Source organism: Fragaria vesca, linkage group LG6 (genome assembly GCF_000184155.1).
Source record: "Fragaria vesca subsp. vesca linkage group LG6, FraVesHawaii_1.0, whole genome shotgun sequence".
In the NCBI taxonomy this organism is placed as follows: Eukaryota; Viridiplantae; Streptophyta; class Magnoliopsida; order Rosales; family Rosaceae; genus Fragaria; species Fragaria vesca.
In genome coordinates this window covers 12,495,902-12,510,656 of record NC_020496.1, presented here as the reverse complement: position 1 = coordinate 12,510,656, position 14,755 = coordinate 12,495,902, and the positions used below count along the sequence as shown (strand labels likewise).

At 37.5% G+C, this 14,755-nt stretch overlaps 3 protein-coding genes across 3 annotated transcripts; 2 read left to right on the top strand and 1 right to left on the bottom strand.

The window, feature by feature from the left end:
* Positions 1-771: 771 nt before the first annotated feature.
* Positions 772-2,211, bottom strand: LOC101310727 (pentatricopeptide repeat-containing protein At2g36240-like). Its single transcript, XM_004305288.1, has one exon. It carries the CDS (start codon positions 2,209-2,211, stop codon positions 772-774), a length of 1,440 nt encoding a protein of 479 aa, XP_004305336.1.
* A 45-nt stretch (positions 2,212-2,256) lies between these two features.
* LOC101292721 (1-(5-phosphoribosyl)-5-[(5-phosphoribosylamino)methylideneamino] imidazole-4-carboxamide isomerase, chloroplastic-like) lies at positions 2,257-5,730 on the top strand. The gene is made up of 7 exons (XM_004302937.1): positions 2,257-2,624; positions 2,714-2,921; positions 3,341-3,426; positions 3,514-3,615; positions 3,990-4,123; positions 4,861-4,909; positions 5,375-5,730. Exons 1-7 carry the CDS (start codon positions 2,358-2,360, stop codon positions 5,549-5,551), a joined length of 1,023 nt encoding a protein of 340 aa, XP_004302985.1. The 5' UTR covers positions 2,257-2,357; the 3' UTR covers positions 5,552-5,730.
* A 3,022-nt stretch (positions 5,731-8,752) lies between these two features.
* Positions 8,753-10,574, top strand: LOC101310439 (heme-binding-like protein At3g10130, chloroplastic-like). Its single transcript, XM_004305287.1, has 8 exons — positions 8,753-8,876; positions 8,983-9,069; positions 9,164-9,234; positions 9,331-9,432; positions 9,572-9,676; positions 9,802-9,937; positions 10,212-10,321; positions 10,440-10,574. Exons 1-8 carry the CDS (start codon positions 8,753-8,755, stop codon positions 10,515-10,517), a joined length of 813 nt encoding a protein of 270 aa, XP_004305335.1. The 3' UTR covers positions 10,518-10,574.
* The last annotated feature ends 4,181 nt before the right edge of the window (positions 10,575-14,755 follow it).

Here is a 14,755-nt window from a genome sequence, read left to right as displayed (position 1 = left end):
TTTTTTTTTTTTTTGCTTGTCAAAACAAATACAACCACCAGAACCAAAAAAAGAAAAAAAAGAAAAAAAAAAGGTTACCTCCAAAAAGCCTCCAATATGAGAAGAGCTTAAACTTCATAGCCTCATTGAGCATAAGCCTAGCTCAAACGGCCATTTCACCCATAGCTCTTCTTCCACAAGTGTCCAGAGCTTCCATAGATGTTTTCTCACATCTGAAGCAATCTTATCATCTCGACAGCACCATGGGGCCTATAAGTGGTGGTAGTGTCTTGAAGACTTGAACCTTCGAGGCAAAGGCCAGGAAAAGGGTACTGTTGTGGATGCCTGTCATTTGGACCCCTGGCTGTCCTAATCAATCTAGCTGTCTTAATGAATGCATCTTATTGTAGAAACACATGTCCAGCGCCGAAACATTCTTTTAGGTTCATCACGTTATCAAACAGATGATCAAGTATTCTCATGCCCATTGTGGAAGCTCCAAATAGACTTTCATCATGCACCATTCTAAAAGCTCCATTATAAGCAAAGACGGACTGAGCAGAGCTCATTTTTACTTGGTTTTGCTGATTGATCATCTCAAAATCCCACCACACCAGAAGACATGCTGTTAAAATGACAAGTTACTGGATAATAAGAGTTAAGAATGTAACCATTCTGTTTACAGTTTCATGTCAGCAGCTTTCAACCTCTGATATAGACACTAGCATGCCATGCAATTAAGTCCTCAGAGAAAATCATGATTGAGCAAACTAACTGAAAATGTCCACATATTCATCCATTAGCCAACCTATTATATGTAGCAAGATCAGGTATAAATCCCATATCTAGCATTTCATCCACAACCACTTTCCCCTCCTTCTTTTTCCCTTCTCTTGAATAACCGGACGCCAAAATGGTATACGCTGTGGCGTCTAGCTCCAAGCCTTTAGTCGAAGACAACAAACTAAGGTTATCAGCTTCCTCAGTTCTCCCTAAATTGCAGAGATCTTGAAGGAGACAATTAAAAGTCACAATATCTGGAACCATATCCACTTCAAGCATCCTTCCCATCACTTCCAAAGCCTCGTCAATTCTTGCTGATCTCCTCAAACCCTCAACCAAAGTAGTACAAGCAATCAAGCTTGGAACATTTCTCATCCTCCACAGCTCATCTACAACCTCCAACGCTCTCTCCGAATTCCCTTTCCTACAAAGAACTTCAACAAGACCATAATAATCATACCCCCTAGGCACCACTCCTTTCCTCGAAAAATCAATCAACAGCTCACACGCCTCCTCAACCTGACCTTCCCTACAAAGTCCATCAACCAAAATCTCACAAGTCACACTCGAAAACTCGCACCCAAACTCAATCATCTCATAAGCCATCTCAATCCCATCCTCAAACTTCCCCTCCCTAAAGAACCCCTTAATCAAAGTATTGAAACTCACCACATTGGGACTACACCCTTTCCCCCTCATGTCCTTAAACAACTCCAAAGCCAACCCGAACTGAGAATTTCGACAATAACTACTAATCAAAATATTAAAAGTAAACACATCACCCTTAACTCTATCCCTCACCATCCTCTCATAAAACCACAAAGCCTTATCATGCTCCCCACATTTCACAAACCCATTAATCAAAATGTTGTAAACCACAACACTAGCCTTCCCATCAATGAGCTTCCTCATGGAATCAAATGCTCTAACAGCATCATCCAACCTCCCTACTCTACAATAAGCGCTAATCGCAAATCGAAAAATGGGTTCAGTTCTTGGGCAAGAGAAAATACCATCAGAACAAGGACATGGATTAGCAACAATGAAACTAAGAAGACAACCCAGCTCGGAGAAGCGGGCAGTGTTTGCGAGAGAGCAGACCATCCATTCGAAAGTGGAGTGGTCATGGCGGTAGGAGTCGACGGTGGAGGCCCAGTTGAAGACGTGGAAGTCGAGGTGGGTGAAGGTGGGGTGGTGGTGGAGCTTGGACTTGAGGAAATGGAGGAGGGTTTTGGGTGTAAGAGGTGGGTTTTTGATGTGGGTTTTGATGAAGGTGAGGAGGTGGGTGTGGTTTTGGGTGTGGGAGAGAGTGAGGATTGGGGAAGGTGGTGATGGGTTTTGTGGGGGTTGAGGAAGGGATGGGTTTGGGATTGGAGAGAGGTGTGGGAGTTGTGATGGTGGCTTTTTAGCAAGTAAAGGTATCACCTTTGGTCTTGTGAACCTCCTCATCACAGCCAACAATGGCTCTGTTTTGATTTCAAGGCTTTAAGCAATGGCAAGGTTTATAGGGGAAAAGCTGTTTTGACCAAAATGCCCCGCTTTTGTGAATATATATAACAAAACATGAAGCCGTGGCCCCCAAAATTTGAAGCAGAATGAGAGTTGAGAGCCTCAGTTCTGGTTTGGGTTCAGAGTTCAGTAGAGTTTTTCAGAGCAGCTTTGCAGTTTTTGGGACTAAGAAGCTTGATGGGTCTAGGCCATCTGCAACGTTCAGTAATTTTCTGCTTCTGGTTTTGGTTTATAAACTCTTTGTAGTCAGTAATAACTTTGGAACCCATTTTTGTTATTGTTTGGTTGTAGGGTTTAGGCGAGTACCCATAAGCTGTGCTGTTCGTTTTCGACCATGCATTGATATACACAAGGTATTGGAGCATTTCAAAGTTCGAATCTTTTGGGAGTTTGAGTCTTTTGTGTATTGTTTGCATATTGTTTTGTCTGTTTTTGTTTGTAGGGGAAAGTGAAGCAGATTGTTGGGTCGACGCTTTCGGATTTGAAGGAAGAAGGGCAAGCTCTTGTGACCAATTTCGAGTCGGATAAGTCGGCTGGGGAGTATGCAAGGATGTATAAGGAAGATGGGCTTACAGGTGGCCATGTGATAATGCTGGGAGCTGACCCTTTGAGTAGAGCTGCAGCTATTGAAGCTCTGCGTGTATATCCTGGTGGGTCTATAGCTAGCTGCTTTCTTGTTATTGTTGATTATGTTGCTATTTTCGACTTTTCAAATCGATTCTCGGATTCCACTGACTTTTCAAAGTCTTTTAGTATGTATTTGTCTATTAGTCGAGATAGTGGATTGTTCTCTTAGGTTCAGGATGTTACCTAGTCCAGTGCAAATATACTTCATCTTTGGTTGGTAACATGGCCTGATACATTAGTTGAATCAGATTAAAGATTGTGACTTGCATTAATTAGGATTCTGAGGTATAGGAAAACTGATATCAAAGAGATGCCAACTGTTTGATATTAGTGAGAACCTTGGGAGTGTGCGATTTCACTTTGTTCTCTATGGTTGAATGATATGTTTAAAACTTACAGATTTTCCTCTGCTGAACTTGCTGCGAGGACTGGTATAATCTAGGTGGTTTGCAAGTAGGAGGTGGGATCACTTCAGATAATTCTTTGCAGTACATAGAAGAAGGGGCTAGCCACGTCATTGTCACCTCTGTGAGTTTTGTTTGAAAAATCATATATTTTGTTTAAAACTTGATATCAGGTAACGTTTTCCTTTAACTTGTCTTGGTCTTCTTGCAGTATGTATTTAATAATGGGAAAATGGACCTTGAAAGGCTAAAAGATCTTGTTCATATTGTTGGAAAAGAAAGGCTTGTTTTAGACCTTAGCTGCAGAAAGAGGGTATGAAGTCAATCCAGAACTATGCCTCCTATGTCCTTCATTTGATAACTTCCTTTACCAGGCTAAGCAAACTCATTTATTCTTGAGCAGTTTGTGTTATTACCTTTGAAATATTAGTTTATTAAGACTCGGATTGTATAATTGATTGAACAGAGTGAATGAATTTTGCATGCATCATCAAAGCTATTGTATTTTCCTTCTTGAGTGTTCTGCAGTCCCTTGTTTAATATTCTTAAATAAAAGTCCCTTGTATAATAGGCTTTTACGATTTAGCCAAATATGCAACTGTCACACATTTGCATGCTTATTAATTTAAACTTTCCAGTCGCTTATTATATGTGGGCCTTAGTGTGTATCTGGTCTTTCATGTGCAGGAAGGTAAATATGCAATTGTAACAGATAGATGGCAGAAGTTCAGTGACGTTTATCTTGACAAGGAAATATTAGACTTCCTTGCCAACTATGCAGATGAGTTTCTGGTACATGGTGTCGATGTTGAAGGGAAAAAGTAAGTCATATTTATCGCCATACATGTTTCATCAACGAATACATACGCTTATGTAAGTGCGATAGAAATGTATATGTTCAAATAAATGATCATGAAAACCATTTCCTTGTGTGAGGCTTTCTTATTTTCTCTGATTCTTTGTATGTTGACACTTCTTTTGCTGTTAGCAAGAAAACATAGTTTACCAATTAGTTAGCATGGTTGAGGACATTTGATGATTCCCACTCATAAATTACTACTGAGTTTACATGTCATGAAGCAAAGAGTTGGTTCAGTTAGACTGATATGCATATAGACATAGTTACGGTTTTTTAATTGTTTTTTCATTTCTAAATGCTGAACTGAAAGAGGTACTCTTTTAGGTCAGCTTCATTTTGTCTTAGAATGGCCATGGGGATTGGATATAGCCATTGCTAGAAGGTGTAATGCTTTGGGCAGTTGAGTTGAATACTGCTATATGCTGACATTCTGTAACTTAAAATGTTTACTGGTATTGGGAGTGAAAGCTGACATCTATGCCTGAAGTTAATTCAGATGAAATATTTGTTATAAATCTTAAATATATGACTGAAGAACTTCAGCCGTGTTTTAGCTCAGTATCAAAATTTCCTGGTGTAGGAAGTTTACAACCATGTTTGGCACAAATAGCCCCCCAACCTGACAATTGAAATTTGGAACATAAGATTCAATATGCTCCTTGATTGTCAAGATTATCTCATTTTTGCTTGTTTATGCAGACTGGGGATTGATGAAGAGCTTGTGGAGTTGCTTGGCAAGAATTCTCCGGTTGGTAAACTTACTGCGACACATTTAGGAATAGGTTAACTGGTCATGTATTAAAATACTAGGTTGGTTATTTGTTGGGAATTTCCCTTGATCTCATCGTTGCTACAAAAATTTATCTGCTTATTTATCTGCACATCTATCTAAATAATCATTGATTAGTCTTATGTTCCAGCAAACACAGAATAAACGTTGAAACCATGCATGCATCATAGTTGCATTTTGTCATCCAAAACATTTGTATACCAAGTTGCCAACAAATGCTGATTAAAATGGGAAAATTCCCTGCCCGATGACCATTCCGTAGGTAAAAGCCCTTAAACACTAAATAGTTCTCTTTGAGCTAAAATGTGCGAAGCCACGACTACTGTTGCCCTGGGTGTCAACATTTGTATATTGTTACTTTCATGCTATTATAGTATTACTGTATGTGCAAATTACTGATGTTCTATGTGATTTGGGTGCTAGATCCCTGTAACTTATGCTGGTGGAGTCACAGTAATGGCTGATTTAGAGAGGATAAAAGTGGCAGGGCTGGGACATGTGGATGTTACTGTTGGCAGTGCTTTGGATGTTTTCGGCGGCAACTTGCCGTACAAAGAAGTTGTTGCTTGGCATGCTCAGCAGAAAGCATCGACTGTTTAGTATCTTCCCATGATCTGTTGGTGTGCGAGCCTGTGCAGCATTTGATATCTTGATCGTTTAACAAGTTGCTTTGATGTATGTAGATTTGAATAAAAGCTCTTGTTGTACCCTATGAAGTATGAATATAAGTAGTAATTATTGGGGAACCTTTGAAATGAGAACTTTTCTTTTTTGAAGTCGAAATGAGAACTTGTAACAGTTAAAGTACCTTCTTAAAAGCTGCATATTTGAATTTATCACTTACCTAAATCAAGTTTTGCTTTACGAATAATTTTTTTATGGCGTAAATAACACAAAAGTATCATTTATATACATTGCTGAACTGTTACACTGACATACCGAAATGGTGTTAGACTAAAATTAATTTGAAATGAATGACAAAGTCACAAACTTATACGGACTCGATCATGATTGGTTATCCTTCCCTCCGTTCATCAATTTAGGGGGAGAAAACCACAAAAACTTCAAATGTATAAGCTGTGCAACCCGGTAATATAGATTATGTGAATATGCTTAGTTTCCTACAATATTTTACGTTTAGTGCATTCTCGCTAACATTCAACTAAGTACTAACTATAATGCCTGCAAGAAACGCTATTGGCTTAGATGGTCTTGTAGATGTAGGTCGGTTATTAAAACACATTCAAAACTAAAACATGACTCAAACCTGTTACACATATCATGTATATCAGGTATCCATGGGGTTAGTGCCCTCTATATCATATGACCAAATTTTCATGTTATGATTACAAATCTTCATGTAGTGCCAGAAAATGCAAACCATGTGTGCCCTTGGGTATCCTTGGAAAAAGAGTACTAGTGAGCAAACCAACTCAGGGTGACCACCTTCAAAGATACTCGTATTTTGGGGTTGGGTTTAGCCACATACTTGGGTTACTGGGCTGGGGCTGAATTTCTTTCTATAAGATGCTTCTATCTATCTAGCCACATTCGGTGTTGTCACTTTATAATCTCTGCTCTTTAAACCCAGAGTTGTACTGTAAAACTTGGCATTTTTCCTTTTCTTGGAAATGCATCGACATCCGGTAGCTACGTGCAGGTGTATGCGAATTCGAAGGAAAACTATGTTGCAGTGATGAAGAATTCTATTCTGAGATGTAGTAGTCGAGTCGTTTCTAAGTTGGATTTTCAGTTTTTCTAAATGTTTACAATAACTAAATGGTTGTGCCCCAAACACATTTTGTTTTGATACAAGAAAAAGAACAAGAAACTGTAATTCTGAAATCTGAATGCAGCTTTTTATGTGGGATATTGTGGAACAAATTTGTGGTTGGTGTAGGGCTTCTTTACTTAAACTATAAGAACAAATGCATTAAAACCAAAGGAGGCTCAACAGCCACCAGAGGCTATCAGAAAATTAAAATTAGTATATGAAGGACTTTACCAGCAGTGAGATACAAATGAGAAACCAAACAAGCTTTGAGCTTTGAACTGATTAAGCTTATCCATATTTTCAGAATTAGTACTTTGAACTGAAGACTAGTATATGACAGAAAGCTTTGCAGGTAGTTGGGTTGTATAATTTCTCAAGCATTTATTTTGTGAACCAATGGTTTTTGCTGTACTGTGTCCTTGTTCTCAGTGAGTCTGTTCATTAGAGGTTTTTCTAATTTCTTCATTTATTGACATAATTTCATGTTCCATTTTCTTCTTCTTTGTATATATTTCTCTGTTGGGTTTGCTAGGCTTTTTTTTTGCTCTCATTTTCTCTTTTAACCTTACTTTCTTTTACATCTGCCTAAAGTAGCAAAAGCTTACTTGGATCCACAAAGAGAGTCCAGGCTTCTACAAGTCTGTTGATTACTCTGTTCTTCAAAATGGGAAGCTTGTAAGTTCCTTCAAACCTCTTCTTCATATTCATTTTTCTCTGAGATAGATTTCTTCAGTCTTGAAAAAGCTGAAACCTTTACATGTTTCTTAATGCAAAAGGATAGATACATCAATTACCTGTACTTTGCTTTAATCTAAATCATATGTATGAAAGTTAAACATTTAGATAACTTCGCCAAATTAAGATCAATACATTTTTATATGAGAAGCAAAGTAGATTAACCAGGTTGGTTGAAGTGAGAGTCGATTACTTGTCCAAGAACGAAATGAACAAATGATAGCAGCCGGGTGACATGATACAGTTCATGCAAACGAAGCATGGTTTTGGCTTTACTATGTCTATGGATAAGGGTTTTTGCTTATTAATTATGTACTCAATTTGGTTTATGCTACTTGATTCATTTTCCTAAATCTCTACATTCTTCATTTTATTCTACAAGTTAAAGTAATTTTCTTATGTTCCACCTCAACTATTTAGAAACACAACATCTAAAATAATTAATATATGAAAACAAATAAACTCGGTCCTCATTGATTATTAAATAAATCTATCATCATTTATCAATCCCACCATTAACCATGGACTAGTTTGTTGCTTACCACATACTCTATCTTGTAGTTCCATCAATTTAAGGAGAGATAAATTTTACCGCATGCTCTACCAAACAGTTCAATCAATCTAGCGGGAGAGAAATAACTAGTAAACACAATATACATCATACACATTGTGCTCCTACTTGTATCTCATATAACTGGTCAATGATACATATATGTAGATATGTTTAGTTTCCTACAATATCTTATGTTTAGTGTGTACTAACATTCAACTATCTAAATTGACAAAAAAAAAAAAAAAAAAAACAACATTGTTCATTTCGATCATCTTCTGATTGGTTAGGTTACTAAAAACACATCTAAAACAAAACCAACATGACTTCACAAGCCGGTTTACAGAAATCATGTAAATCAGACATCTTCTGGGTTGGTGCCATTACAAATTTTCATCATGCCAGAAAATACAAAGCATGTGTGCCTTTGGGTTTCAGTTTCACCATCCAGCAAATTGGTGCCAAATTAGGGTCATATCTGCAAAAACACTCGTCCTTTTTGGGCAACTATTGGAAATACCAACAATTCACGGGGCGAATATGATAAGTCAAAAATAAAATTCCCCGGGAAAACCATAACCATATTCCACGAGTGAGATTCTCAAACTCCCAAGACCCTCAGAAATTCAAAAAATCCAAAACCCAGAGAAAAATGCTTCTTCACAAAGCTCCCATGTTCCCTCAACCGCCCCAATCCAAAACCCTCACACGAAACCCTAACCGACTCACCGCCACAATCTCCATGGCCGCCGATCGCCCCGCCGTACGTCCTCCGCCGCAGCGAAGAAGAACCATGTCCGCTCTCGAGGCCCGAGTCTCCCTCGTCGCCGCTCTCGCCGCCCAAGCCTCCGCCGTCTCTCAGCGACGTAAATGTTCAAATCCCTTTCCCTAAATGTTTTCTTGATTTTCAGGTTGAATTGATTCCAATTTGTTTCAACATTTTGGTGATTTTCTTTGTTGTTGTTGTTTCAGTTTTGGTTGACTTGGCTACCGAGACGGCCAAGTACGTCTTCCCCAAGCAGTTCGAGGCTCAGACTCTCGAGGAAGCTCTCATGTCTGGTATTGCTTGATTGCTGCTGCTTTTGCTGTAAGTGAAAGAGTTATGTGTTTTTATTTACATTCGTTGAGATTTAGATGTGTGAATTTTGTTTAGTTCCGGACCTTGAGACGGTGAAGTACAAGGTTTTGAGTAGGAGAGACCAGTATGAGATTCGAGAAGTTGAGGTACTCTATTGAAAAATTAATTATTTTGATTGTTTTTTGTTATGTTTAGGTTTTGTGTGATTATTCATTTCAGTTGTTGTGATTGTGTGGAATCAGCCTTACTTTATAGCAGAGGCAACAATGCCTGGAAAGACTGGTTTTGACTTCAATGGTGCTTCGCAATCGTTCAATGTCTTAGCTGAATACCTGTTTGGTAAGGTACTTTGAAATTTCTTCCCTTTTGCTTTTGAGGATTTTTCTGTTCTCTTAATGATTTAGTATAGGCGATTTGTCTTATTGAATCACTTGATACCAGTTTTTTTTTTGGGTTCGACTGTGACCTTGTTCTGCTTTTCAGAATACCAAACAGGAGAAAATGGAGATGACCACACCAGTTTTTACGCGTAAAGCTCAATCTGATGGAGAGAAAATGGAAATGACAACTCCAGTGATAACAAAGAGGGTACATTCTTCTCCTTTCTTCGTATGTTAGTATTAAGTCCTATCTGCAGACCGCAGTTGATTATATAATTGTATATCAATCTGCTTCCTTTTATCATGGCCTATTTTAACTGCAATATGTAATAGGTGGAAGATGAAGACAAGTGGAAGATGTCCTTTGTCATGCCCTCGAAATACGGTGCCAATTTGCCATTGCCTAAAGATCCATCTGTAAAGGTCAAAGAGGTTCCAAGGAAATTAGTTGCAGTTGTTGCCTTTTCTGGTCAGTCCTCTCCTTAACCTATTGGTTATATACATATATTGAGTTAGTGTTGCTCTTACCTGGGTATTCCTACAAATAATCTGAGCAATGAGCAGAAGCAAATTCGCATGAAGATTTTAGCTTTTGTTTTTTGAGTTTAGATAGACAACACAATTGCATGAAACACGTGATAGTTATTGTAGATTTAATTGCAAAGAGATAGTTTGCGATTGGATAAGTCTAGAGTTTCAACTGCTTCATGATAAAGGTTTAGTATATTCTTGATGTATATCAGGTTTTGTCACTGATGAGGTAATTAAGCAACGGGAGTCCAAGTTAAGGGAAGCTTTGGAAAATGATAGACAGTTCCAAGTGAAGGAGGGCACTGCAGTGGAAGTTGCACAGGTGAGTTCATTACCCCAATCATTGATGAAAAGTGTCAGAATAATCTATTTCAGGGTGATTGATGCACACACCGTAGCTTTACTAATCACACATCTATCCCCTTTTGATGTGATTGCAGTATAACCCGCCATTTACACTTCCATTTCAAAGGCGGAATGAGATCAGTCTGGAAGTTGAAAGTAAAGAGGAAGAATAGTTTCTAATTGTATATCAGAAAATTTACAATCTTGCGGTCTATCGACTACACCATCTCTCCTGTAAAGAAACTAAAGTCAGCTGGTTGGTTATCTCCTCAATCAAACTATGTAATATCGTACAGCATTTGAATAGTCATAGGGATTAGGAAATACATCATGATCATGACATACCAATTTATGTTTCAACAACAAGCATATGTTTGACAGTTCCTCAATATATTATCTACTAGTACTATATGTTATTTAGATTCCATTGAATTGTAATATATAAAGCAAGCATATATTGCAAGAAGGCACTTGTAAATAAACGCCTGAGTACTGTTTAATACCTTGCCATTGTCGTCCTCTTTAAGTTGTTGCCTTCACTTGCATATTGATAGTTTTATAAATAAATTGTTCATTCAAATAAATTTCACATAAAGTTCTGTTGACTGACTTGATAAACTTGTTAATACAAAACATTGAGAGTGAGTTAAATAGTATTTGAAATTCATATGTTGCTGCCTGTAGCCATGTCAGCCCATACATAGAAGTAGCCACCACAAATAAGCGTCTAGTATTTTCTATTGGAAGCCAAACTTACTAATGGCATCTTAGCCAATCATAAGATTTTGTAGTGGACATAATTTACATAGTGGATCTTGAATATATTACCATCCACTGAGATCCAAAATTGATCTTATTTGTCCTCTATTTTGTTCAAAGAAAATTACATGTCATAAATTAGTAAACTATACTGCAAACTTGGATTCCAATAGCAGAATTATTTTCTATAAAGAAATCTAAATTATTTTGCTTTTCTAGGACCTTTTCTTTCTGTATCTTGTTTGGGGGGGGACCTATGATGGTGCTAAGGCAATCTGGTTGGGACAGTGATAGAGAAGATTTTTATTGAATACTGTCAAATAGTAGCATACTTGGGATGGATAACCTGGGTTAAGAGCTTTTGCAGAGTCGCAGTATTATTAAACCAACTAGTCCTTTATTCAGAACGAGTGTCCTTTTACTTTGTAATTTGATATATTATTGCAATGGTTCTCTGTACTCAATGACCAGCAGATAATTACTGAGTGTAAACAGTCATTTCGGCTTTCACTATAGCTCAGATTAAGGCCAACCATTACACTAAATACTTGTTTTGATTTATGCTACTCGATTGCAATATTCATAAACTTCTGTTGTGGAGGTATTATAAATGAGCTAGGCATTTGTTTTCTGTGTTTTGTAAACTATATCAGGTTTTCCTGTGTTGTTAAACAACTAGTGCTGAGAAGATTTGTGTAACATGAGGCTCAGATGACTACTATCAGCCTTATTTCAACCTAGCCACTACCAATAAATAGTGGTTTGGTCCCTTAAATCTATATCTGAAGATTAGTTTCGTATATTTCTTGTGATGAGAATCGAATGTTGTTTTCTAACTGTCCTATGCAGGAAATTGGGATTTTAATGATAGGAGAAACAGGGTGAATGAATGGGATTGGCAAAGCACAGTCCTAAGCAGCGGTAACAGAACTCTCTAATTCTACTGGTGTTGGTATATCATATATGAATAACCTAAGGTATGGATCCTGAGTTATCTTCCATGAGATACACACATATAGCAGCAATTTTACTAGAAAAAGTTGACTTAGAGTACCAGTTAATTGATTATAGGAACTAGCACCATGCTCTCATAATGGGACTACGGGAGCACTAGCTGCACCACCACAAATGTAATAATTATGGACAAGTGAAATTATGTTCACAAAAATTCATCAAGATTTTCTACAGTGTGGGGAAAGAAATTGGCAAAGGCGATATTTCATCAATGCATAAGTTTCTTTCGTTTTGCTCTCTCTACTTTTTTGTGATATGTATTGCCCCCTCGCACTCTCATCGTATTTGCTTGCTTATTTGGTTTCAGTCGTTTCACCCTGATATGGCAAACCGTATCATGGTTTTGGCATTTGTAGTGTGATGGGACTCTTTTCCTATTTCGTGTTAGATGGAAACAATAGACTGTGAAATTTCATGGCAATATATTCAACTGTTCTTTGTCTGTATGGGTGATGTTTACTTCATTTCTATGCTACTTTAATAGAACCAGTTACCCTGTTTTGGGCTTGAGAGTTATGTAGGCAGTGGTTTTTGAATTACTTGCAGAAGTAAATATAACCGAATAAAAATGAGAATAATTAATATGCTACTTTGATAGAAACCCAGTTGGCCTATTTGGGGCTTGAGAGTTATGTAGAGACAGGTTTCTGAATTACTTGCAGAAGTAAATAAACCGAATAAAAATGATACTTGTGAGTTATAAGCACATGTGTTCGACAAGAAAATAATATAAGCTAATTTTTTTTTTTTTTTCGTTTTGCAATTTGATTCATGGATACACTGTTCATATATATGTATGTTAGCCTACAGAAAACCATTCAAGCACAGAGAACACTACATTTTCTTTTCTTTTCTTGTTTGTTTGATTGGAGAGAACAGTATGCATAGTAATTAAAGGATAGGCTATTGCTAGTTTACTTCAGGTATGCTTTCTAAAACAGGTTTCCACCCTTCACAGCTACCATTGTTGTCGAAGCTGTCAGTCTTCTTATCTACGCTAGTTTGACATTGAATTCTGGAAACCATGTCATCAACTGAAACCGCTCCCTTTCCCAACATCTCCTGCAGTTGTTGCTTACTTATAACTAGCTTAATTCTTACAACTTTAGTTTCTTGTTGAGCTTCACCTTCAGGATCAATTGAAAACCTCACCTTCTTCTGTGATGCCTTCTTTGATGGCAAAGGAAGTGGTACAAGATAGTACAGGCGACCGCCGAGCAGCTTGGTATCTGGCCGGAGATGCTGGTACCCCAGAGTCGTCTCAGATATTGCAAAGCCAGAAAACTCGGACAACACCTGGTAAACTTTTATGGATGCTCTGTACTCCAGGACTTTCCCATCTGGTTTCATTATCTTTGTAACATTTTGTTGCAGAACCAGGCAATTTCCCATTGCTTCTCTTTTATCAAAGCTTGATGACAACACTTTAGTTTTGAAAGTTGGGAAGGATTGAGGGTGGTGGAAATAAGAGTGATATATAAAGGAGATGATTACAACCTTCCCCTCATAGTTCATCAATATTACAGATATACCTTGTTTGTCTGTGGACCCCATTTGTCTGATTTTTTTTCATGTTTTTAAATTGGGTAGCAACTAGCAAGCTAGAATTTTTAGAGTTCACAAGGTAATTATAGCTTTCTTATACACGCTTAAGTTGGGTGGATGCAAAGGTTGGTGAGTAAGAAAAAATAGTAATCAGATCACTATGTAGTTACCATACAATAGGATTAGCAATTATTAGAGCAAAAAACTGTTTTTGGCTGTGATTTAGTGGGTATTTGAATTGACTCACCGAGTTAAAAGACTATGAGTCAATTCAGTATTGTGTACCTTGCATCTGTGCCAAAATGGATTTTCACCAGACCACCCTATCATGCAGAACAGGGAAAGATCAGCTAAGATCCAGTAGGGCCACTATAAAAGCTCAGTGTTTGACTACTGTGTCTCATATATTTGTCCTTAGGTTGACCACTTTTTTGCAACATTGGTTTTATGCTATAGGCTAGGCAGGCTAGCTGCCTTCAGCAGTTGCTTCCAAAAATGCATATTGAGGTCGGTAAAGTTGGAAGGCATAAAATCCTGGAAACAGTTTCGCTCCTTCCATGGTGTGTGGATGCCTAAATATTAAGGCATCTTTCCTATTCTTTTACCAAATTATGTCTCAATATTATTAATGAGATTAAACCAGAAAGAAGGGAAATGAGCAAGTTTACGAGTAACTTTGTGATGGACTCGTTCCCATAAGGCAGAATCTACTCCTGAAGTCTAGCTTAGCTGCGTAGCTTTCGTAGAATTATGAGTTGGGCGGGATTTCTGTGTGAAATAGGATCCTCTACTTATATTTTCGGTACTGATATTTATTCATGTTACTTCGTTTTAAGGAGTTGAAGACTTATTAGATGAGCATCAGTATATTTGTTTTGTTTTAGATCTTAGTATCATGACCAGGAAAGAAATTATACAAACGTAGCTGAGGGATCCTTTTTCTTTTTCCTTTTTTTTTTTTTTTTTTTTTTTTTTTTTCTTTATATTAGTCTAGTAGGTCTACTTTACTATTTTTTAATTTGCTGCAGAAGTAAGCGGTTATTCAACTTGTTATATGCATCTGGTTCTGTTTAGTAGAAAAGTAAGGTAGTTT

Coding starts and splice junctions, on each gene's coding strand:
- LOC101310727 (XM_004305288.1), bottom strand. CDS start 2,211: ATGAGGAGGTTCACAAGACCAAAGGTGATACCTTTACTTGCTAAAAAG.
- LOC101292721 (XM_004302937.1), top strand. CDS start 2,358: ATGAGAGTTGAGAGCCTCAGTTCTGGTTTGGGTTCAGAGTTCAGTAGA. Junction 2,625..2,713: donor CATGCATTGATATACACAAG/GTATTGGAGCAT, acceptor TTTTGTTTGTAG/GGGAAAGTGAAGCAGATTGT. Junction 4,124..4,860: donor GTCGATGTTGAAGGGAAAAA/GTAAGTCATATT, acceptor TTGTTTATGCAG/ACTGGGGATTGATGAAGAGC.
- LOC101310439 (XM_004305287.1), top strand. CDS start 8,753: ATGGCCGCCGATCGCCCCGCCGTACGTCCTCCGCCGCAGCGAAGAAGA. Junction 8,877..8,982: donor CTCCGCCGTCTCTCAGCGAC/GTAAATGTTCAA, acceptor TTGTTGTTTCAG/TTTTGGTTGACTTGGCTACC. Junction 9,677..9,801: donor CTCCAGTGATAACAAAGAGG/GTACATTCTTCT, acceptor AATATGTAATAG/GTGGAAGATGAAGACAAGTG.